At 39.4% G+C, this 25,710-nt stretch overlaps 1 protein-coding gene across 8 annotated transcripts in view; it reads right to left on the bottom strand.

Moving 5' to 3' along the window:
* PATJ (PATJ crumbs cell polarity complex component) overlaps positions 1–25,710 on the bottom strand; it is a 354,601-nt gene that overhangs the window by 64,556 nt on the left and 264,335 nt on the right. For 4 of the 8 annotated variants that reach the window (XM_077892030.1, XM_077892027.1, XM_077892033.1 and 1 more), the window contains 4 exons: positions 9,897–9,971; positions 5,194–5,283; positions 4,175–4,292; positions 247–380 (listed from right to left, as the gene is read on the bottom strand). In XM_077892030.1, coding sequence (XP_077748156.1) covers positions 247–380; positions 4,175–4,292; positions 5,194–5,283; positions 9,897–9,971 — 417 coding nt within the window. The remainder of the gene's footprint in view (positions 1–246; positions 381–4,174; positions 4,293–5,193; positions 5,284–9,896; positions 9,972–25,710) is intronic. The other 4 variants (XM_077892032.1, XM_077892029.1, XM_077892031.1 and 1 more) reach the window with 2 other exon arrangements.

The raw sequence follows: 25,710 nt of genomic DNA, 5'->3' as shown, positions 1-25,710 counted from the left end.
AATTCTGTAATAATACTTCTAAATGCTGCTATAATGCTGTTGGTCTAATAAGCATTTATAAAAAATACTCAATTTAGAGAAAATCCTGGTGAGAATGAAACACTGAGAAAAACTTGAAAGCTGGCCAGAATATGCACACATATCTATGATTGTGTCTTTTTCCATGCCATGAAGAAGCCAGAGAAATGATAAAGGTTCAACAACTAACTCTGTGACAGTGGATATACTTCACTTCTATGAACTTACCAAAGGTGTGTCCCTTCCTCCCACAATGCTGAGACCAAGACCTGAACGTCCTTTGGATATTTCTATAATCATTTCCTGGCCAGGAACAATGGGACACGTGGCAGGGTCCACTGACAGAGGAGCCTGGAAACCACCTGGAGAAGGATTAAACACAGAATGACTGGCAAGTAGAAGAAGAAGCCCAGCACGCATACTCCATTAGCTGGGGAGTGCATGGTTTGTATGTGTTCATCACTTCATTCTTTTCCTGCTAAGCACCATGAAGGAAAAAGCTTAGTCATTAATGCCCATTCAGGAAAAGATAAAACCTGACAGTTTTGAGATTTTTTAAAAAAAAATTAATTAATTTATTTATTTAAGAGAGAGAGAAAGAGAGAGTGAGCACAAGAAGGGAAATGGGGCAGAGGAAAGGGAGAAGTAGACTCCTCACTGAGCAGAGGCTCAATCCCAGGACCCTGGGATCATGACCTGAATAAAAGGCAGATGCTTAACCAACTGAGCCTCTCAGGAGCCCCACTTTTGAGATTAAGGGAATAGCTATCCCCTTACTCAATCATCTATTTTTATCTACAATTGAACTTTTTAAAATCTTAAAATATACCCTGAAAACTTGTACAGAAAGATGTAAGATGATTAAATGAGTAAGTACATATATGCATATGTCATAATGAAAATGAAGAGTGGTATAAGAGGAGAATCTGAGTTATAGTTATAAGATACTAAGAAGAATTAGTGCTCAAATACTTTCAATGAGAGCATATAATGAATTAAGATATATAAAGGATTTAATCAATAAAGTATGATATGGCTGAAAATAAGAATTACCTAACAGTGATCCCAAAAAATATACATAGTAAAAAAAAAAAAAGTGTCATAAACACAACATTCAAGAACTAATTGCTAGGTCCATAACTGTAAAACTTGTTAAAAGAGTTAATGCTATTTTATAAAGGCTTACTTTTTACATTTTTTTAAAGATTTAATTTTTAAATCTTTTAATGTAATTTCTACCTTTGATGTAGGGCTGGAACTCATGAGCTGGAGACTAAGAACCTCATGCTGTACGACTGAGCCAGCCAGGTGTCCCACGGTTTACTTTTTAGAATCATTGTTTTAGGGATGCCTGGGTGGCTCAGTGGTTGAGCCTCTGCCTTTGGCTCAGGGCATGATCTCAGGTCATGGGATCAAGTCCTGCAACAGGCTCCCTGTGGGGAGGCTGCTTCTCTCTCTGCCTGTGTCTCTGCCTCTCTCTCTGGGACTCTCATAAATAAATAAATAAAATCTTTTTGTTTTAAATCATTGTTTTATTTTTTTTCTTAAGTGTGTTCCACCCTAGGTGTGGAGCCCAATACGGGGCTTGAACCCATGATCAAGATCTGAGCTGAAATTCAACCAACTAAGCTTGGTTGGTACCCCTAAATCATTGTTATTTATTTATTTATTTATTTATTTATTTATTTATTTATTTAATTGTTTTTGGTTGGGTTTCTCTATAAACTGAGAGAAAAAAATTACTGGCTAGGAAAAGATGTTTAACACAACCCCCTTATCTAGCGTAACTTCTACATATGTGCATTTTCCAGATGACTGAACCTAACTAATTGAAAAATCAAAATATTCAAAGTGTTAGTTTCAAGAGATTCTTGCAGAAATAACAGCCTCCAGAGAATGTAATCTTTTTTGACAACTAAGTTTGATCATCATGAGTACTGATTCTTACACTGGGATAGAATCTAGCTAAGGGCTGATTATAAAGGGCCCCACCTGCTGGTCAGCTGCAGCTAATGCACAGGTTGCCAACCCAAGATCCACCAAGCTCATTAAACATCTGTATAAGCACGGGTCCGCACGCAGGCTAAGAATGATTTTTCACATTTTCAAAAGGTTAAGAAAAAAAAAAAGGAAAGAAAAATAACATTTCAAGAATGTGAAAATGACATGAAATTCAAATTTCAATGTCCATAAATGAAGTTGTATTGGAACACAGCCCTGCTAATCCATTTACTTCCAGTCTACGGCTGTTAGCACCCTACGACAGCGGAGTTGAGTAGCTGCAACAGAGACCATATGCTCCACAAGCCTTAAATATTTACTATCTGGCTCCTTACAGAAAAAGTTTGCCAATCCTTGATATTAAACAAAAGGAAACAGGCTCTAGGTAAGCCTGTGGAGGGTTCTGTTCTGACTCAGCAATAATAACAATAATAAAGCAGGTTTTGGAGTGGTGAGGATGTGGATTTAAGTTCCCAAGAAAGAAATTAAAAGGTGGGTGAAACGGAGGCTCATTCCTCATGCAAAAAGTGTGTGAACTAACTGCTTTCTAATAGGAATTAAATGAACAATGTGTGAGATGCCCAGTCCGGCAGCTGGCATAATGTAGCATGCACACAGTTGTTCTTTCTGACCACATGGAACTTATTAATCTAATGGCCTCCTAGTTAAGAGTGAGAAATTTAGTGACACAACCTCAGTAACAATAAAAAATTCCCTATTAGAAGGAGAATATTAAATTATAGACCTAATTTGACTCTAGATCTTTTGGCAGCATATGTATTTCATACTGTATTTTTCATTCATTTACAATAAAAACAATGTGCAATAGTGCATAATTTCATGAATGCTTTACAAAGTTTATACTCCTTTTGTAAATGGCTGGTTTAATCTCTTGAGTGAGAAGAGAGGACAGGTAGGCAAAGATGCTGGTGATGGCGCTTCTCTTCCTCAACTTCTGCCTCAGCCTAGCCAGTCTGAAGTGTTGGTGTGTGTTTCTCTCATATACAACCCAGCCCAAAGCCTGACATACCAAGCTCCTGATAAATGTTTGGTAAGAAGATGACCAAATGAGTAGAATTTCCACAGATTGAATTATAGGATGATTAATTTGTTATCAAGATACAAATAAGTGATGCATCTTATCAAAACTCAATTGGTCTACATTGTGGTTACTTTCTCAGTAAAAGGCCAGGTAGTAAGTATTTTGGGGTTTACAGACCATACATTTTTCTGTTGAGCTACTCAGTTCTATCCTTATTGTTTGAAACCAACCTTAGACAACAGGTAAACAAATGAGTATACCAAAAATATTTTAGTTATGGACATGGAAGTCTGAGTTTCAGATAATTTTCATGAAACACTCTTTGACTTTTTCCAACTTCTTAAACATATGAAAAGCATTTTTAGCTTGCAGACCGCACAAAAACAGATCAGATGGTGGGCCAAATGTGACCCATGGGTTATAGTTTGCTGACCATATTCATCAAGTATTTTAGCAAAAATCTAGTGCTTTAAAATAATACCTGCTTGCTAAATTTTTAGTGAGTTAATATTTATGAAGAAAATGTAAAAGACAAATACATAAAGGTGTCAGTCCTGCTAAATTCATGCAGGGTTGTGCTTTGCCACTGGTAAGCAGTGTTTTAAATAGGGCACTTTTTTTTTTTTTTTAATGGACTTCTATCACATAAAAACAAAGTGGAAATACTCATTTTAAATTCTATTTTCAACTGCCAGTCAGCATAATTCAGCCAGAAACTGAATACTCATGTCTTTAAGCACTGAAAATTAACAGTCTTCAAATAACTTACATCAACATATGCAAGGCTAACATTTGACTGAATATGATTTTTAAGAGATATTACTTATACACTAAACACAATCTTTTGGCGAGATTACAGAATAGTTTGTAAGCCTCAGATGCGAACAGTATTTACTGAGGGCCTTTTTTGTTCTAGTACTTTCATACTCAATAAGCAGTAGGCAATCCCAATAGCAGGTGAGGTGAATGGTGACCTGCCCAAGTCCCGGAGCTAAGGAAGTGGAGGAAGAGTGCAAAGCTAGGCTTCCTGACTCCTGGTCCAGTGCTCTTTTCAGGATATCATAATCCCCTCCTTTTCTCATGTTTGAGGAGTCAATTCAGAAAGCGTCATACCATAGCTTGTGAAATCCACATCTGTTGAATGGTATGATGGAGCTGGTGCTAATGGTATCTCTTGTGAACTGAAGGAGACTTTTGTTGAATATTTTTGTGGTTTCATCTGGCTGACAGCCTACAAAAGAAAATTAGATGAATGTCAAAGAGGATAACAATAACTAAAGGATAAGACTTTAAAACTGGTGTGTTGTTACCAAAATAATGGTGGCACTCCAAAAATGTCTTCTGAGACTTTAAAGTGGAAGAGGTGGCAGGAGGGAGTTAGGATGATTTCTATTCCCTCCCCCATGGTTCCCTATTTAAATTTACATCTAAAATGCTTCAGGGAAGGATGGATGGAGGAAGGGAAGAAGGATAACAGTTGATGAGACTCTATCATTGTGGTCTCTATATGATGCTGGGGTTAGGAAGCAGAACAAAAATTTTTACAATTTCTATTTATTCTGATGAAATCAGTGTGAAGTCCACATAACTATGTTGTGCCCATTGAAAAGCATTCTATACTGCAGATGTTCTGAGCATACAATAATATCCTTCTCTTCTGGATACGTTCACAATAGTTAAATGCATTAGGCAGGTTAATTGAGCAACATGAAGGCCAGGAAGAAGAACTAAGCATCCATTAAAGGTCTACTAAGTGCCAGGTACACCAATTACATTTTAATTCACCCTGAAGAACTATACCTTATTCACCCTTGATTCCCAGTACCTGGAAAACAGTAGAGCCTCAATAAATGTTTGATGAATGAATGAATAAATCAGTGAGTGAGTGAATGAGTCAATGAATGGATATAGAAGAGCGAAATGAAGACATGGAAGTTCACCATTGAAAATGAATTTGTAATTCAACGAAAGTACAGAGACCTTTGCTGTGTGAGCTTTGGAAAATTAATTTGTAATTCTGGATTTTTGTTGATAATATCTCCAATGAGTATTAGTATTAGATAACAGAGAAAAACCAAAAAGACTCCATGCGTGCTTAACAGGCAGTTAAGAAATATAGGTAGTGACCTGACCTGCCTTCTGGATCTGTAGTTAGCCAGGGAACCCATCCCCAGCTGGAAGATTCTGGTAGAGGCGGTGAAGCACCAGGCTGTCTCTGGAGTCTAGAAATAGGATCAAGGTAACTGCTCCAGAACAATGACACCTCGAGATGCTGTCAGTGGAAGGCTGTACCTCAATACAAGGCACTGTGCAGGATATAAAAACTAAAACACCACCAGCCATTTTGTATCTGCATTCTGCTTTCCAGTTTTTAAAAAACACTTTTACATCCATGAATTCATTTGATCCTGAGAACCTGGAGAGTTAGACAATATTACTTCCTTTTCCAGATAAAGAAACCAATGTAAGTGACCTATCTGAAATCACACAGCTATTTACAGGAAGAGATCAGACTGAAAGTCAGTAGCGAAAGAAAGCTACACATTATTTATTTTATTTTTTAAAGATATTATTTTTATTTATTTTAAGATTTTATTCATTTATTCATGAGAGACACCAAGAGAGGTAGAGACAGGCAGAGTGAGAAGCAGGCTTCCCGAGGGGACCCCAATGTGAGACTTGATCCCAGCACCTGGGATCACGTCCTGAGCCAAAGGCAGATGCTCAAACACTGAGCCACCCAGGCATCTCTAAAGATTTTATTTTTAAGTAATCTCCACCCCCATCGGGGGCTCGAGCTCATAATCTTGAGACCAAGAATTGCATGTTTTACTGACTGGGCCAGCCAGGCACCCCAGAATGCTACAGATATAAAATATTTATCAAACAGCTTCTGGGCACTGATTCTATGGATGTTCATCTTCTTTTCTGCAGTTTTTCTCAACAGCATTTAATAATGACTGTAACTTACTCAAAAAGACTTCTTCAAAGACATATTTTTAGTGATTTAAAAGAGAGGGAAGTGGAAAAATGACTACCAGAAAATTAAACAATGGAATCACCTAGATATCAATTACTCTGAGGACCACATTTTCCAGTGTCCGAAGCTAGATACATCTGCAGACTAAGTCGTGGTCAGTAGGATGTAAACAGATGTGAACTGTACAATTTTCAGGTCATTTTCTTCATTTGCCTTCCTCTTCTCCCTAACTGGAATGCAGATGGGATGACAATACCCAGAGCAGTCATCTCAGACCAAAAAATGGATGCATTTTTTGAGGATGGTAATCTAATAAGAATGGTAGTCAGATAAGAGGCACCTGAGTCTGTGACACTGTGGAGACACCGTATCATCCTTAGGCTGCTTATACCCAAACTTTATGTAGAAGAGAAACTTCTTTTAGAGATTGAGCCTAACCTTAACTCATACAGTACTTATGTTCAACTTTTGTTTTATATCACTTTTAAAAAGAACATCAATAACAAAGCTGAATGCAAGCTAAAGAGTTCTTTTATGAAAAAAATCATGTGATTAAAAAATATCTATTTATTTGAGAGGGAGAGAGACAGAAGGAGAGAGAAAGAGAGTACATGACTGAGGGGGAGGGGCAGAGGGAGAGAATCTTCAAACAGATTTCTTGTTGAGCCCAGAGCGCAATCCATGAGATAATGACCTGAGCTGAACCAAAGAGACACCTAACTGATGAGCCACCCAGGTGCTGCAGAACCATGTGATTTTTATTTTATTTTTGAAATTTTTATTTATTTGATTTTATTTTTGAATCATGTGATTTTTAAAATAGGAATGTCTATGGTAATCATTACATCCCAGCTCCAGGTAGCATCCGCTTTCATTGCGCATGTTTCCAACAGATATTGATAGCATTGAACTCAATTAAAAAACAAGGAAATAAAACAAAACAAAACAAAACAAAAACAAAAACAAAAAAACAAACAAGGAAATAGTCCATAGAAACCAAGGGAAATGTGCAACATATATATTTATTTTTTAAATTAATAAATAAATTAATAAAAATTTTATTTATTTATTCACAAGAGACACACAGAGAGAGGCAGAGACACAGGCAGAGGGAGAAGCAGGCTCCATGCAGGAAGCCTGATGCAGGACTTGATCCTGGGACCTCGAGATCATGCCCTGAGCTGAAGGCAGATGCTCAACCACTAAGCCACCCAGGCATCTGCCAACATACATTTTTAGAGACAGACCTCTTGTGGTGATGGATGAAATGTGTACTCTTGTGACTTATCCATTGGTACAAAACCAAACTACTAAGAATAATAGATAAGAAAGGTTGGATTTGCTGTTTAATGTCTTCTGTTCAATCATGAGAGTGAAATGGATGTCCTAGGTTATCCAACCTAATTAAACCAGTGGTTCTCAAACCCTGTCTTCATAATAGAAATTGCTACAGAGTTTTAAACATTTATGGATGCTGAGACTCCCCCCATCCTAGACCAAATAAATTGGTACCTAGGTTGGAGCCCAGGCACGTTTTGTTTGTTTCAAGAATTACTGCTTAAAGTTAAACCATGGATTCTTAACCCAGGGTAAATGAATTTCAAAGAAAGCCACAAAAGGCATTTTGGGAATTATAAAAATTCTGTGTTGTACCAAAATTATGTTTAACAGTGTTTTTCTGGGAAAGAGTTTACAGTTCATCAGGTCTTTATGATGGGAAAACAAAAACCACCATTCAAAAGAAGATATGAAGTGTTGAGTTTGCTAGTACTGATTAGCAGTGTGGCCAAAGACAAGTCACTTCCACCTCCCTAACCTAAACTTCCTCATCTATAAATTGGTAGTGATATCTCTAAGCCCTGTGAGCTTGTTGTAAAGATCAAAGGACATAAATAAACCTATCACTATGCCAGAAACAGTTAAAGATTTCAACTGATAATAGCTATTAGTGTTTTTATGTCCTTTGATAATAAATGACCAGGTAAGTTCCTGATTGAAAACCATTGGGATTGGGTTTGGAACAGCTCAGAGTGGTTTGGAACAGCTCAAGGGGTTGGGAAGTTCTTCATAATGAGCTGACACTGCCTCACAGCAGGAGTTGCACACTGACCTGGGGCTGGTTCTCTTCTGCAGCAATGGAAAAGGTTATAATCACTTTCCCAAAGAACAATACTTTAGATATTTAAGTGCTCATTTTTCGGCATGGAAAAGAAAGGGTAGGTGGTGTTTAGACTTAGTCCCAGATCTACAGTTCTATGGTTGTAACATTTTAGGGATGCCTGATATGTGTCTTGAGATAAGTGGCAGCATATAAAGCATTAGCATATTAGTAGTATTTACAAATACATTATATAAAGTAAAAAATTTGGTCTTAAATTTTAAAGGGTTCCTTACATGTTTCCAGTTGAACCAAATCTGGTTATTTTTAAGGTTCTTTTTATACCTACTCATTTTTTAAAAGTTTTTTTTAAAAGATTGTATTTATTTATTTGAGAGTGAGAGACAGGTAGCAAGAGAGAGAGCAAAAGAGGGGAGGAGAGGGAGAAGTAGGCTGCCCACTGAGCAGGGAGGCTGCCATGGAGCTCAATCCCAGGGCCCTGGGATCATGACCTGAGCTGAAGGCAGGTACTTAAATGACTGAGCCACTCAGGTGCTCCTAAAGTTTTTTTTTTTTTTTTTAAGATTTTATTTTTAAGTAATCTCTACTCCCAACATGGGTTGGAACTCAAAACCATGAGATCAAGAATCTCATCTTCTACTGACTGAGCCAGCCTGGAACCCCAATACTCATTTCTTTAGAAATTTCTTTTAGAGAGAGAGAGTGTGTGAATGAATGAGCAGGGGAAAGGGCAGAGGGAGAGGAAAGAGTCTCAAGCAGACTTCCCACTGAGCGTACAACCCAATGTGAGGCTTAATCCCATGAATCTGAGATCATACTGGAGCTGAAATCAAGAGTTGGATGCTCAAGCGACTGAGTCACCCAGGCACCCCTACACCTACTCATTTTTATTTAGGTTTTTAGCATATAAGTTTGGAGACTTTTCAAAGGTATTTCCTTTGGCAATGTTTGAAATATCATGTAAGCTCTAGTTTCTTAAACATAAAAATAGTTAATACAGTAATGTAAATTTCAGTAGTATGAAAGTATAACCTAGCACATAGAAATACGAATCAAGATTTTTTAAAAAATATTTTTTCAAGACTTATTTATTTATGATAGACATAGAGAGAGAGAGAGAGAGAGAGAGAGAGAGGCAGAGACACAGGAGGAGGGAGAAGCAGGCTCCACGCCGGGAGCCCGACACGGGACTCGATCCCGGGACTCCAGGATCACGCCCTGGGCCAAAGGCAGGCACCAAACTGCTGAGCCACCCAAGGATCCCCCGAATCAAGATTTTAAAAAGAAAAAACTAATGGGAACGAAAGTGCAAAAGTTTGACAGAAATTTATGGTTCTTTTTTTAAGAAAAGGGAACTCAAAATGTAAGGAACACCAAAGTTATTATATTTATATTTTTACAGAACTACAAATTCTCCCACTTAAAATTTTTATTAATGTCATTCAGTAAGACACATCACTCTCAGAATTTAAGTGCAGGTGTGTTTGTGGGGATGGCTCACATTTAAACACCTGCTCAGGGTACTTGGTCCAGGAAGATGCACAGAGAATATATCCACACACCTTGAACAGAATCAGTGATATGGCTGTGGGCTGACTTCAAGTTGTAAGATACACCATAGGCTTATAGCAAGTAATAAAGGATCTAATTTCATTGCATTCACTTTCTTTTTTTCTGGAACCCCTTTATAATACATATCATCCCAGTAGAGCAAAACCTAAAGTCAAATTACATACATTGTCAGTTGGGCAATCCAGTGCCTTCTGCTGACCTGCCACCATGCCTTGACCAGCCACCTGGGAGATGTCCTCCTGAAATGTAAAAGATACAACCACTTAACAGCATTGTAGGGCCCAAGTGCACTCTCCAACTTTAACAAATACCATGGAGGCTTTGGCTCTACAATAAAATGACTAAAGCACTGGTCACAAAAGTTCTGTTCATTCATCTGAACTAACTCTCAGAAACGAGTGCAGCCTTGTCATTTCCAAAGGCTTCTTTTGGGACCTTTCAGATCTATCAGGCTTTAAATCTATCAGATACCCACTGATGGTCACTTCAGCTAGAGATTTTTCTTCTTTTTTTTTTTTAATTTTTATTTATTTATGATAGTCACACACACACACACACACAGAGGCAGAGACACAGGCAGAGGGAGAAGCAGGCTCCATGCACCGGGAGCCTGATGTGGGATTCGATCCTGGGTCTCCAGGATCGCGCCCTGGGCCAAAGGCAGGCGCTAAACTGCTGCGCCACCCAGGGATCCCGAGATTTTTCTTCTTTTGCCATTCCAATAATCTCTGTATCTGTATTTGTACTGAAACTTAGTTCTTTCAGGGTTTGAACTCTGATATTAGAATTTTTTCTTCCCTCCAGACATTCAATTAGAGGCAAAATGCCATTCACGAAAGATGCTGGGTGGGGGTTGGGATGGGGTGCAGAGTTAAGTTAGTCCTGAACCCCACGGAAGAGTGCAGAGTCCACACTTAAGAGAGAAATAAACTACCAAAACACATAAGAAACCAATGCATACTTAAAGGGCAGTTTATTGACACCAACAAATTGAACATAATGCACCACATCTCATCCTTCTGTATATGTAAAGTTACAAGGGAAATTATCATCTGATGGTTTACTCTGAGGCATGAACTCCTGCATTTGGACTAGGACAAAGTAGGGATCTGGTAGATAGAATGATTTGGACAGGAGAAAGGATGGGCTTACTCTAGCCTCGGTAAATGTCTGAGACACCAGATAGTAGGTCTACCATACAGACTGCAGGTAGGTAAGCTATCTGAAGATGACACGAAATGTGTGATGTGTATGACAAAGTGATAGAGTTTGTGACCCTCGTTCTTCAACTCTTAAATTGAGGAGATTCTGCAACCCTGAGCAGATTATCTGAATCTCCAAGCTTCAATTGGTCTCCTCATTTATAAAATGGGAAAAAGTAAAGGTTGTTATGCTACAGTGATGCCGAAAGGATGAAATGAAGCAATACACGAAAAGCACTTAGCATGGTACCTGGCAAACAACAAATATGTAATAAAGATGTTAATGATGATAGTAAATGGAATTGAGCTCTGATACACCCAGATTCCCAATGCTGCTTCTGGGTTGGGGAAAAATAATCATGCAGACAGGACACTTTCTCCTTTGGGGAATGCTGGAGTCCTATCTGATATCCCCCGCTCCCATCCAGGTTTCTTTTTTTGAACATACTGACATGCCCTTAATTCAACAGGCTCCCAACAGATTCGTAACAATACAACAGTTAATGATCAGGTCATGCCCAGCCATTGATTATTATTATATTAGGCTACAATCTCATCAATTCACTAATGGTTTACAACCTGAGAGATTTAACCCCACTGCGTAATATCCTGAGACTGCAGCCTAGGTCCCCTAGATGATTGTGACTTCCCTTATTTGTCCACTTATTTTTTTTAAATTATTTATTTATTTATTCATGATAGACACGGAGAGAGAGAGAGGCAGAGGGAGAAGCAGGCTCCATGCAAGGAGCCGGACCCGGGCCTCAATCCCGGGACCCCAGGATCATGCACTGGGCCAAAGGCAGGTGCTAAACCACTGAGCCACCCAGGGATCCCCTGTCCACTTATTTTTTAAGGACTCTAGCTCTTTCTCCTTTAGATATAGATTCTCCCTAAATTTCTCCCGTATGGGACAAATACTCTAGAACTCCTCCTAACAACCCTCCCCGCAACCTACCCCTACAAGCTTTGCTCCTAAACAGATTACGTGACACGAATTCAGAAGTTACTTCATGTCATAATTCTTCCCCTGAGCCCCATCCACAGCATGAGCAATTTATTTTATCACAATTTATGCAACATTGTGTTGTATCTTTTTATGTGTCTGTCTCCCATATGCTAATATGATTGACTTTGTCTTATTTGTTTCTTCAACATAAGGAAGAATAGACCGTGAGCTTGGTAAAGGGCTAGTGCTGAATGAATCAAAGTTTAGGAACTCAAATCTTAAATGCACCCGGGTGGATTTCAGAGTCAGCCATGAAAGAAAGGATGCACAGTGAAGGTGATCCTGTGGCCTCCACTTAAAAGGATCACAGTTGAAAAAAGACAGACATGGGAGGTCAATAAATGGTGCTCCCAAGAATTTTTAGAATAAAACTTCTAAACTGCCGTATAAATGCTCAGGGTATTGTGCCTTCCAGTGTGGATCAAACGGCCTTCCAAAGAGCAGAAGCGTCTCTATTTGAAAATGATACTGCATGTCTGCAATTTTACCTTTGTTTAAACCCAGATTAACTATCGTGGGACGAAGGAGCTGACCTCCCCAGCTGAAGACTTAAAAACCCAATTTGCATATTGCACAGGGCTACTACTAATTGGTTGAATGCATCCTCATTTGCACTTGTAAATAAAAAGGGCACCGGAATAGTAGCCAGAAAAGTCTGGGTTCAGATTGGTTCCACCACTTATTAGCAGCAGTAGTGCTCAGAAACCTTCATTTTTAGCAACAGTAAGAATACAGTAACAGCTACCTAAATAAGGGGCTGCCAGCAAAGTTGAATTCAACACATGCTTACAGAGCATCTACTCTGTGCCAGAAATGAAGAAGACCAATGGGGCCTTGCACTTACGACATTTACATACCTGGTGAGACAGATATTAGAGAAAAAGTTATGGAAACTGAATAACTTTGAATAGGGAGGTGTGTGGCAGTTAGTAGGTGCCTGAGAAGTGGCAGTTTCCTTTCCTTTCTCTTGCCCTCAAAATGAGGGGAGGATGAGATGAGGAAATCAGAGCTCTGAAAAGCATCTGGTCCAACACCCTGTCCCATTTCTTACACTGATTACCCTTACACCTCTGGGTCAAGGGACGGGGCCAGTTCATGGTGATGATGACGACAGCTAAAATTTACTGAGCCCTGACTGTGCCAATTACTGAGCTAGATACCATTCCCATTTCAGATGCTGATGTACACACAACAGATCTATGGGAGAAGTATTATTATCCTCAGTTCAGAGTTAAGTGGGGCACGAGAAGCTGAAGTATATGCTGAACCAAAACTTAATCCAGACGCATTGTGCTGCAGAGCTCCGGCTCTTAACCAAGGATGAACCACAAGGGAAAGGCAAAGTGCTGTTTACCTCCTCCCAACGACACACATGAGATTCTCAGGAGCCAACCTTAACATAGTGATTCCATTTTTAGATTCAACATTAAGTCAGAACAAGTCATGCCAGCTTATTTTGAGCTTGGGCAGGCAAAAAAAATTCACAGCACTAGCCACTGCAGTGACCTAGGGTGCGTCACTTTTTTCTGTTTTGTGTTTAAACATAAATTTAGAACTTGCTAATCTCCCAACTACTGCATCAAGGGAGTTCTTAGTGCCTTTAAAGCTGAGATTCTGGGACATTCTCAGGTGTTGACTTTGCACAGGGGACCTCTAAAGAAGAAGGCTGAGAAAGGAGTGGGGAAGGATTATCTCAATTCATGAAACAAACCGATAGAACACATTCTGTGTGCATTATGTTACAGTACTATAAACTCCTGAAAGAAAATGCTTTGTGGGCCAAACAAATTACTGTGATCAAGAAAATGAGCTTTTAAGGAGTGGACATAAAAAGCAACACTGGGAATATTCTGTATAAGAGATATAATGAGGATGTCCAGTTTATAATCACCAAAGCTGGTTGACTTCCACCCCAAAGTTGGGTAAATCAACATGCCCTGCCTGTCCAGCTAAAGTAATTGGTCCAAGGGTAGACATTTGGAACACACAAGAACATCCTGTGGATTTTCCAAAATGGACCCAAGGGAAGAGAGTCAGCCCCTTTCTGGCTGAGAGGCTGAGGAGCTTTTGGTGGCCAAGCTCCCACTATGCTGAGGAAGCAAGTGCACAGTAGAAAAGAATCAAAGAGACATCTAGATACCTCTGGCAGCACCAGGATTCAGGTTCCAAATGTCCGCAAGGCTGTCAACCCTGTCTTTCCTGTAGTAATGTAAAAAGGACCTGTAGCTGATCAGTAAATTTCTTTGTCTGTAAGGTCAAGCTGAGGTTTTATCGCTTGCAATCAAGAGACTACTGATTAAAATGAGGTGAAGCCCAGAAAAGATGTATCAGGACAACAAACTCAGGTAGCTAACTGGAGATGAAGGAAATGAATGGAGTATTAGACAGCAAGGTAGAGAGGGCTGCTCAGCCTAAAAGTAGTCACATTGAGAAGTATTCAAATTTAATGATTTTTAAAACATACCTGTCAGACACAAATGATCTACTGCTGATTTGGGTCCTTGGACTCCCATTCTGTAGCATGGGGATACACTAAACAGGACAGCCTTTGACTCAATCATTCCCACCCCAACTGCTCCCCTCACCCAACCACCTGGATTAGCTGAAGCCCAGTCAGCAAGAGCTCCCCAGCACCTTCATATGCCTTTCTGCGATTCTTGGCAACACTAGGAATTACTTAGATGAAGTTGCATGCAAATCCTGGCTGTGCCACTCAGTTGAGTCTCTGGGCCCCAGTTTCCTTACCAATCAAATGGGGCTGGTAATAGGCTCAATCTCCTATAAAATATGAATCAATGCACTTAGAACGATGCCTTTTGGGTCACATAGGAAATGCTATGACAGTGTTAGCTGCCATTATTCTCATGCATTCCTTTTTGTGTATTGAATTTTAGATTTCTGTGTAAGAAGGAAACTATTATTGGCTATTCATTATGTTGTCACTTAGTAGGCACTTAAAAATATTACCTCATTTATCCCAACAAAAACAGTAGTAGTAATAGTAATAATAATAATATCCTCCATCATATGTTGATCACTTAATATCTGTGAGCATCTGAACACAATGTTTATCTCCATCCTCCCCATCATGAAAACATTATTATTACCATGTTCATTTTGCAGATGAGTGACCTGAGTATTTCAGAAGTTAACACACTTGCCCAAAGGCTTAGGGCCACTAAGCATCACAGTAAGGATTCAAAGCCTTATGTGTTTGATTCACATGAGTGATCATGCCACACTGCCTCTCTGAGAGATCGCTGACATTAACCTATGAAGCAGCAGCTGAGGTTTAGGGAGGTCTAATTTGTCCTTAACTATAGGTAGAGAAATGTGGATGCAAACCACTATCCGACTCCGAAGTCCAAGTTTTCACCTCTTGTCAGTAATACTAAAAAGTTAGACTCATGAGGGACCCGTGAGCTTCAACTGATTTGTGGGAAATATGCAAAATAACCACATGGAGAGTTCTTCATAAAACTAAATCTATTCAGTTTCAAGGACTGCCCTTTAAAACTGCGCCCTACCTAAATTTTTAGTGTTAAAATGGCTCTTCCTATGTGACATTATGGTAATTATATATGGAAGTAATTGGGAGGAGAGAGGACTTTAATAAGTTGAACCCTCTGGAATCACTGAACCTTGACGATTTCCTGACTTACAAAATGGCAAATTCACATGCTCAAATCTCTATTTCCTTGGTTTTCGTTACTGGGGGGTGGGTGGGTGGGTGGGAAGAAGAGGAGTATCTCTGTATTCCCAATGTTCTTCTTGAAAACTTTCTGGTCTGTAAAATTCCAAAGTCTGATGCAATCTATTTTGCTTCATGTTGTGTCCCTAGAATCAATCGTACTTTGCAAATGATTCAGTTGAAGCAAACAAGGAGAGAGATTAGTAAAAGCTGACTGTGGTTTTGAATCTGGATAAGTAGGAGGCTGATACTGTCTCTAATGTTTAAAATAATAACATAAAAAAATGAGAAGAAATAGATCTGTAGAGGAAGATAACGAGTTTAGTGTAGAATTTTAACTTTTATGGGAATAATATGCCATGCGATTTCTGATACAGGTTAAGTTTATCAATTTTTATATTTTATTTTGCTTGAAAAAAAATTTAAGTGATAATCAGTAACAGTTTATCCATTTTGACTACTGTGCTTGATTACAAATTATTCCTGAGTGTTTTTTAAAGTGCTAGCATCCCAGCTTGGAAAAATAGCTTTAAATGTTCTGATGATTATATGTCTTAATTCCAGGCTGGAATGCTCAGATATATAGCCTGCTCATTTTAAAAAAGCTGGATTGTGTACTTAAAATCCATTTTTACCCTCAATTTGTAGTCCATCAAGAACTGCAGGAATTCTGGTTTGGCTAAGGGAGCAGATGTCACCGTGCGAATCTTACTTTCTGTTTCAGATCCAATATGAAAACTGCATCTATGGCAAGAGCCTAGGAATTCTCTTGTAAGAAGCCAGAGAGACCATGTCTGAGTCAGCACTGGCCTCTCTTTTGTGACAGTATGCAAACTGCCAATGGCAGAGTTCAAGTGCATTCAAATATGTGGCATTTTTCACAGCTCATTGTACTTTATATCTTGTATTTCTGAAAATCACTTGAGATTTGCCTACATGATAAATTTCCCTTTCCTGGTCATAAACAAAAAAGACAGTAGATATACCGTCAAGTCTGTTCCCTTCATGAAAGTCACAAGAGGAAAGCTTTTGGCTTTTTCCTCTTCTCTCTCCCTCTGCATTGTAAATGAAGATAATATAGAGACCTGTGGGGAACAGGTAAAGGTAACCTCATGAACTCAAAAACAGCAGAAATAGAGGTGCACATTTTTAACACGAATTCCCATCTTTGATGTCTGCTGGCTTGTTTCCACTCCCAACCTCTTTGACTGGTCTGCTGTGAAGACCTGCTATGTGAAATTCGGCTTGCTTGGAAGGAGACTGTTGCTAATCAGATTTTTCTAAACTGAGAAAATAATTTTACAATCAAAATCATTAGCACCAAGAATCCAGAGAAGGGAATGAGCCCAGAGCTCAGACCTTCTTAACTGAGTCTAAGTGCCCTAGTTGCTGAATTCTGGAGCTTGTCAGAAACGCAGTGCTGCTCACACATTGTTCTTTGAGCCCGTTTTCACTTCTCTGGAGAAGTCCTATTTGTCGACATCATTTTTAAGGTCCTATAATCTAAAACCCATATTGTACATCTTATCTTTCAAAGGGAGCAGAAATTAAGCATGTTTAGCATTATAGGCCTATTATGTCCCAGACACTGTGCCAGTTGAAGGAAATATCACAGTGAACAGTGAAATCTTCTCTTGAAAGTACTTTCAGAACTGCCAGGAATAATGGTAGTTAACACTTTCACATCATTTCCTGCGTGCTCCAAAAGGGCATCATTCTAAATGCATTGATTCATATTTTTAAAAAAATTTTTAAAATTTATTTATGATAGTCACAGAGAGAGAGAGAGAGAGAGAGAGAGAGAGAGAGAGAGAGGCAGAGACACAGGCAGAGGGAGAAGCAGGCTCCATGCACCGGGAGCCCGACGTGGGATTTGATCCCGGGTCTCCAGGATCGCGCCCTGGGCCAAAGGCAGGCACCAAACCGCTGCGCCACCCAGGGATCCCCCTATTGATTCATATTTTATAGGAGATTGAGCCTATTACCAGCCCCATTTGATTGGTAAGGAGACTGAGGCCCAGAGACTCAAATGAGTGGCACAGCCAAGATTTGCATGCAACTTCATCTAAGTAATTCCCAGTGTTGCCAAGAACCGCAGAAAGGCATGTGAGGGTGCTAGGGAGCTCTCGCTGACAGGGTTTCAGCTAATCCAGGTGGTCGGGTGAGGGGAGAAGTTGGGGTGGGAATGATTGAGGCAAAGGCTGTCCTGCTCAGTGTATCCCCATGCTACAGAATGGGAGCCCAAGGACTCGAATCAGCAGTAAACCATTTGTGTCTGACAGGTATGTTTTAAAAATCATTACATTTGAATACTTCTGAGTGCAACTACTTTTAGGCGAGCAGCCCTCTCAAGCCTGTTGTCTTACACTCAGTCCACGTCAGTCACCCTTCCCTACAAATATGCTCTTCCTCCTTGCTTTCTTTTCTTAGTAACAGCACCCGCCACCCAGCCGGTTAGCTCTGTTTCCAACATTAGAGCCAGGATGCAGACTGACTCAGGTGTCTACAGGCAAGGAATACAGGAAACAGGTTGGGGTGGGGAAATGGCTGGAAAAGTCGGGACAGAAATAAACTGGCTGTGCTTAATTGATTTATGGGGCAGCTTGGAATGCTGGTCTGTTTTCAGGAGAAAAGAGAAACCTGGAATTTTCTGTGACTATCTCCTGATTTGTAAAATCAAACATCTTCAAAACACATCATGGAGGTGAAATAAGATCTGGATGGAACTCTGACAGCCAGTTTGTGACCTCTGCATCAGACCTAATGTGTTGTATTCCTGAATGAAAGAGGTCTTATTTATCTTTACATTCCTGGAGCTTGACACATTGCAGGTTCTCAAGAAATGTGTACTGAATAATGAAAGTCCTGGCACACCTAGATATTTTACAGGCAAAATCTGGTATTAAACAATAGCTACATTTACTGAGCCCTTACTGCCTGCCATGCACTGTGCTAAGCGCTTCATGTATAAAATCATAATCCTCACAACAGAGAGGTGGACATCCTCCTTCTCCATTTTTGGATGAAGAATGCAGATAGACAGGACATGGCACTTTCCCTAGTGAAGAGCAGAGGTGAAATCTAAGTCTGTTCAGATTTCAGAGCCCATGATTTGTATCTGATAGCCTTTTCCATTTGAGAGAGCAAGTACTATCAGGCCATTTGGAGTCATGGGTAGTATCTACAACACTCAACACTGATTTTTCAACAGGTATGTTTGAAAATATTGTATGGATCAAGTATGTCAAGTGGAGAACAAACAGTGTTCCTAAAATGCTGCTATTGTGGCTGGCGGGGACTCTGCAATGATAGAATGCACTGTCAGTTATAGCGTGAATTTCCATGTCACAGCTCATTTATGTTGGTGATAGTTAATTCAGAAACAACCCATGCTTCCTCAGGCATCTTGCTATCCTGTACATTCCAAAATCTTCACAAAGAAAGAATTCTTTGTTGAATTCCACCCTGAGATGACCGAAATACCCTCATTTTTCTATTCTTGCCCTACGAGTCAGAAGTATTTCACAATGAAAGACAACAGTAAAATCATCGCGGACAGTTGGGAAAATCCAAACATTTTGAAACATTTTGAAAAATCTAAAATGTTATTGAGGCTGTTGTTATCAGATCTATGATGACAAGGATCATTTGACACATAGACACATAGACGGTATTGTTGCTAAGCAGTTTCATAAATTGGGGAAAGAACGCTGAGCACATCTATTGGGCGCATTTCCTAACAGGTTTATCTTGGGCTGCTGGCCAAGTCCTGGGATGACGCTTGTTTTCAAGACCCAGATGGTACAACAATTGCCATTTAAATAGCTCCAAGCCTGCATTCAGAGGCAAGTTTTAAAGAATACACACCGCAGAAGGTTTGCATACTGGAGGCAAGAAAGGTAAATATCTTTACTGGCAACCCTCTGTGGAACTTCTTTTACCTTGCTGTTTATGAAGATCTTTGCATAGACAGAGTATGAGAATATACAGTTGTCACCATCTCTTGCGGATGGCCATTGCTACCATGAACTTCCAGCTCATCAGTCAGCGTCCATCTTGTCCCCTGTCCAACCTAATCACCACATCACAGCTACAGTTTAGAGTCACCTCCTGAAGTCCTGCGTGGCCTCCCGCTGCTTTCAGCATAGAGATCACCTCATTAACATGGCGTGGCTCCAGTTTGGTTTCTATCTCACCAGTTCTCGCAACCATGCACTTTCATACTTTCAGTTCACCAGACTCCCTGAGGATCTCTTGACATTTCATACACATTATATGTGGTTGTAGTATCATGTATCAGTACTTCATTAGCTTTTATTGCTAATATTCTATTGCATAATGTACCACATTTTATTTATTCAATAAATAATGAAATTATTCAATTCACATTTTATTTATTAGTCAGATGGTGGACATTTAGGCTGTTTCCATTTGGGGGCTATTATGAATAATGCTTGAACATCAGCATACAAGTTTTTGTATGCATATGTTTTCATTCCTTTTTGGTGTACACCTAGGAGTGAAATTATGGTATGATAATACAATTATGTTTAATATTATAAAGAACCGCAAACTGTTTTCTAAAACTGGCAATATATACTTTATATTCCCACTAGCAACGTATGAGAGTTCCAATCACTCCACCTCCTTCCCCATACTTGTTATTATCTGTCTTTTTTATTATAGTCCTCCTAGTAGGTGTAAAGTGGTATTTTATTGTGGTTTTGACGTGCATTTAGTTTCCTCATGGTTAATGAGGTTGGGCATCTTTTCATGTGCTTATTGGCCATTTGTATATCTTTAGAGAAATGCCTATTTGGATCCTTACCCACTTTTAAAAAATTATTTTTATTTATTTATTTTTAAAGATTTATTTATTCATGAGAGACACACAGAGAGAGGTAGAGAGATAGGGAGAGGGAGAAGCAGGCTCCCTGTGGTGAGCCTGATGCAAGACTTGATTCCAGGACCCTGAGCCAAAGATAGATGCTCAACCACTGAGCCACCTAGGTGCCCCTGTCACTTTTTAATTGAGTTGTCTTTTTATTATTTTGTTGTAAGTTAGTTGCTTTAAAATGATTTTACTATTAGTATCTGTAACAACATGGAGAAGGAGACAGACAAGAACAAAAGAAAAAGTAAGCTGGTTTTACAGTTTACTATAAAGAGCAGAAAATTATGATATCCAACAGGGTTAGAGGTCCAAAGGTGGCAGCAAGAACAGAGGTTAGCTACTTAGAAGAAAATGGTAATATCTCTTCCTTTTCTTCTCTTGCTCCTTCCCTCCCATTGGCCACTGAGCTTCCAAAGACAGCAAGCTGACATGAACACTTGTCCTCAAACACTTCAAGCTCTTTAAGAAGCCCTAATAGTTCTGCTCATCACTGACTCTTCTGCACACAGCAAGATATACTCAATTAATATTTGTTGCTTGAACAAATAGACCACATAATAATATTTCTGATATTCCAGAAAGACGGTCTCTGAGAACTACACAATGAGGAGAAAACGGGCTTTTGGGGCAAAAAGAACTGGGTTTGAGTCCCAGCCACACCACCTACCTGCTGCAAGACCTTAGGAACATACTTGTCACCTCTCAGCCTCAGTAAGGTAGGGCTAATAATATGTGCAGCATGGGTTAAATAAAATAACCAGTACAAAAATGACTAACACAGGCCAGCTTCTCAAAAAATTTTAGTTTCCTTCATTTTATGACACATCTGTTTGGAGGTCTCTATAACCTTACTTGCTAACGTAAAAGGTAAATTTCTCTATCTTTATCTGTTTCTATGACTGAGTTTTCTATGTTGAAGTCAAGATTTAGACAAAAGGGAAAGAAAAATCATGAAGTTCAGATCCCAGTGTAACTTTCTTATTGTCCTTTGACCTCAGTTTTGTTATAGGTATCTCTCTGAAAGGTAGTAGTGCATAGAGGTTTAGAGACTAGCACTCTAGAGACAGTGCATGGACCTGGATCTATGCTTCACTGAGTGATTATTTATTTGTTTGTTTATTTAAAATTTATTTGAGAGGGATCCCTGGGTGGCGCAGCGGTTTGGCGCCTGCCTTTGGTCCAGGGCGCGATCCTGAAGACCCGGGATCGAATTCCACGTCGGGCTCCCGGTGCATGGAGCCTGCTTCTCCCTCTGCCTGTGTCTCTGCCTCTCTCTCTCTCTATCATAAATAAATAAAAGTTAAAAAAAATAAAAAAAATTTATTTGAGAGAGACAGAGAAGAGGGGAGAGAGAGAATCTTCAAGCAGACTCCCCTCTGAGCACAGAGCTCAGACCCTAGGACCCTGAGATCATGACCTTGACCTTGAGTGATCATAACCTTGACCTTGAGCCAAAACAAAGAGTCAGATGCTCAACTGACCGAGCCACCCAGGGCCCCACTGATTATTTAATGTTTCAATGCCTTCATTTCCTCATATCTTAAATGGGGATAATACTAGTACTAACCTCATAGGACTGTTCTGTAAACGAGCTTAGAATAATGTCTAGCACATAGGCATTCAATAAATACCCCCATCATGACCAGCATTTGCATTTTTCAGATTGAAAAATTCACTTTGGTTTCCTAAGTTACACCTTAACACTTAGCACACAACAGCTAATCCTTATGTGGCCAACCCTAAATGTTTCAATCAGAATAACAATCATCATTATTAACAATTCACCCTTGTACCGAGATTCCAGTGCACTCTGTCATGGTTCTGCATAGTACTTTAGAGCTGGAACAGCTCTCACAACAACCGTGGTTGCTTCTCCCATTTTACAAAGGCAGAAACTGAGGCACAGAAAGGTTATATGCCTAAGATTATATTGCTAGTCAATGACAGAGTCAGGATTTGAATCCAAGTAGTCTGGCTCCAATATTTGTACTCTTGATAATTTAGTTTTACTGCCTCAAAAGAGCATATTATATTAATGCAGATATTCTCAACATGATAAATACACAGGTTGATATCCAAAAGATTAAAATAATTACTTTAGGGATTCATGACCTTCTATGTCAAGATACCAGGGAGTCAGAGACCCTTCAGGATGAGCCCCTGCTCTTCCAATTTCCTGTTTTGTGATTTTTCACTAAGCAGATTAAGGTCTCATCTGTAAGTCTGTGATAAATAATTCCTGCCCTCCCTTTTACATATGGTTATTTTGAGGATAAAATTAAAGAAGATCACAAGCAAAGTATCATTTTAGAAAAAATTAAGATATTGGAAAATTAAGCTAATGAGCTAATAACACTTTGTTTTGCAAGTCGCAAAGCTCTGTGCAGATAGCTTTTTAAAAGTTCCTTTAAAAGGCTTAAAAAATAGTCCTAACAGGCTCTCACCTAGACTTCTGAAATAGATTCTAGACACTTCCCTGCCTCCAGTCTCTCACAATTGGAATCTATGTTTCACAAACCATCATCTGATCAGTTGTCTAAAAACAAGTTATTCTCCCTTTAAAAATATTTTAGAGAAATCCAATACCACTGAAGTTATTACAACCCCTTGGCTGAGAATCTAGGGACTACTTAGATATGGACTGGAGCCAACAATAATTAAACAGCGAAAACAGTACTGGAATATGTTGACCCGTGGCTCAATCTTAGCTCTGAAAACAGGTAGTCTTGAATTTAATAGCTCTCTGAAGTATAGTTTCTCACAGGTAGCACCTTGTACATTCATGTATCCATGTAGCCACTTAGCCACTGAGCGCTGAGCACATAAAGATGAATAAATTCATCTATAATTCACAGCATATAGTTCCTTCAGTTCTATGAGTCTGCTGTTCAAATTGTATTGCTTGTTGTTGCCCCACAAAAGCCCAGTACTTACTCGCTACTCCATAATCCACACCCGTTTAGCTGGTAAACCTCCTATTTATGCCAACCTCACCAGTCAATTGCTTTCTCATCTTCAGAGATTTACTTTAGAGGCCATGATTCTAAGAAACCTTCCCTAATCATCCCTGAATAAAATGGTCTTCCTTCCACTTTTGAATGCATGCAGCACAGCAGTTTTTTCTAATATATTTCTGTATGTGTTAATTTTCTAGATACAAATTCTATTATCCTCACTGATTCTAGAGGATCAGCTGCTGAAGAGCAAGGCTTGTGTGTTTTTCCTGATCATTCTTGCAGGGGCCAGCATAGCGCCTGATGAGACATAGGTCCCCCATATGAAGCAAGCAAGCAACTTTTAGAGGGTTAGGGCTTAGTGTTTCCCACTGTCTTGACCATAAACAGGGGGGAAAAGAGTTAAGACCCATACAAATCATATGCTGTCCTCTGACAAGATGCATGGGGCAATAATCCCAGGGTAGTGTAGCAATCCTTGCACCAATCTTATAGTAGAAATAATCATGATAACTAGTGACATTTAATTGTTATTAATACTTTATAACACAATAACACATAGGTTGCACCATATAAAATTCTTACCCACAAAAACAACAATTTCTTATGACCCAGTCTAATATTTTGCTAATTTATTATCTATTCTCCTCTCCCTACTCATCCTGAATAGAGTCCCCAGGAGATCAGGCATTTTTAAAAAGATGTATTTATTTATTGAGGGGAGGGCAAAGTGGGAGAAAGTCTCAAGCAAACCCTGTGCTGAGCGCATGGAGCCCAACATGAGGCTTGAGCTCACAGCCCTGAGATCATGACCTGAATCAAAAGCAACAGTCAGATACTTAACTGACAGAGCCACTTAGGTGCCCTGAGAGTGGGCATTTTTCTACATTTTGTTCACTGTTGTATATCTATTGCCCGGAACATATTGGCATTAAGCAAATATTTGTTGAATTAATGAATGAACTTGCTGAACACCAACTATCTGTCCTGTATTCTACTCCTTGATTTACAGCTTATAGCCTATTTGTTTCCTCCTAACATCCTGATTACTGTTCTTCCTCGGGTGAGAAAACTGATGGTTAGTGTAGTCAAGTACCTGGCCCAAGACCACACACTTGGCTAATGTTTTATGGTAGGCCATTGTATTTATGATATAAAAGTTGTTTAAATTTAGGCTCTCCTTTCTCTCTCAACTAGACCATGCATAGATTCTACTGGAAACAGTGAGAAAGAATTGTAATGTTAAAAAGAGAGGGAGGTGGAAAAGGGAGAGGAGGGAAAAAGAGAGACAGTAGTCAGTAGGTATGGAGAAGGTTTTCATCTTGGTGAAATACAGTATAAAACATTATCTAAAAATTACCCTCAGTTTTTCAAGTCCTCTGCCTGAGGGTGAGACCCTTCAATTGTCTTGACACTTGGAGCCCCATTACTGGAATTGCTTTCTTGGGAACAGCAATGGGTAATGGATGGCTTTGTCTGTAGCCTACAAGTGAATCTCTTTGGACTACCAGAATCTTCTAGCAAGCAAGGAAGTGTTCTCACCCTTTTAACCATTTCCTCTATAGACCGTGTTGGAAGCCCCTACTGACAAAACCCTATTGCTTTATAAGACTTTTCCCTAACCTATCTATGGAGATACAGCGCCCCCCAAAACCAAGTTAATAGTGTTTTTAAATGAAGGAGCTGTGAGTTCAAACTTTGTTGATGTTACTCATTCCCCATCTATGTAAAATGCTGTTCAATTTTTTAGAAAGGGAACAGTGTAACCTTGGAACATCTTGTTCAAGAACAATGGTTACAACCCACTAGTCCCAGTGTTCTTGACACTAGGGTTCTTGGGTCCCATTTGCAATATGTCAAGGTCATTTCCACTTTTGGTGAAATGTCCTCTTCCCTCAGCCTGAAAGAATAAGTTTCTTTTCTAGGACACAGAATCTAAGACAGTCCCAATAAACATTTTCTGCAAGTTGAAAGAAGATAAATGATTTCTCAAACTCCCTGAAGTATAATGAACAATTCTGTGTTGCCATAAAATCAGGGTGACCCTCCCAAGTGATAATTCTCTGAGATTTGTAAGACATTTTGAAATAAAGAGAAAAAAAGCCCACATTTATTTCTAGAAGTTGTAGTCTAACCCTGTAAGTACAAGGCTGCAAAACAAAAGATGGATGGTGAATTAGGCATGGGAGTCAGACTGAATGGGGCCAGGGTGGGGGGTGGGGTAGGGG

The sequence above is a fragment of the Canis aureus genome, chromosome 3 (assembly GCF_053574225.1).
Source record: "Canis aureus isolate CA01 chromosome 3, VMU_Caureus_v.1.0, whole genome shotgun sequence".
NCBI lineage: Eukaryota > Metazoa > Chordata > Mammalia > Carnivora > Canidae > Canis > Canis aureus.
Note: the sequence above shows the minus strand (reverse complement) of the source record. Positions and strands in the feature narration are given on the sequence as shown.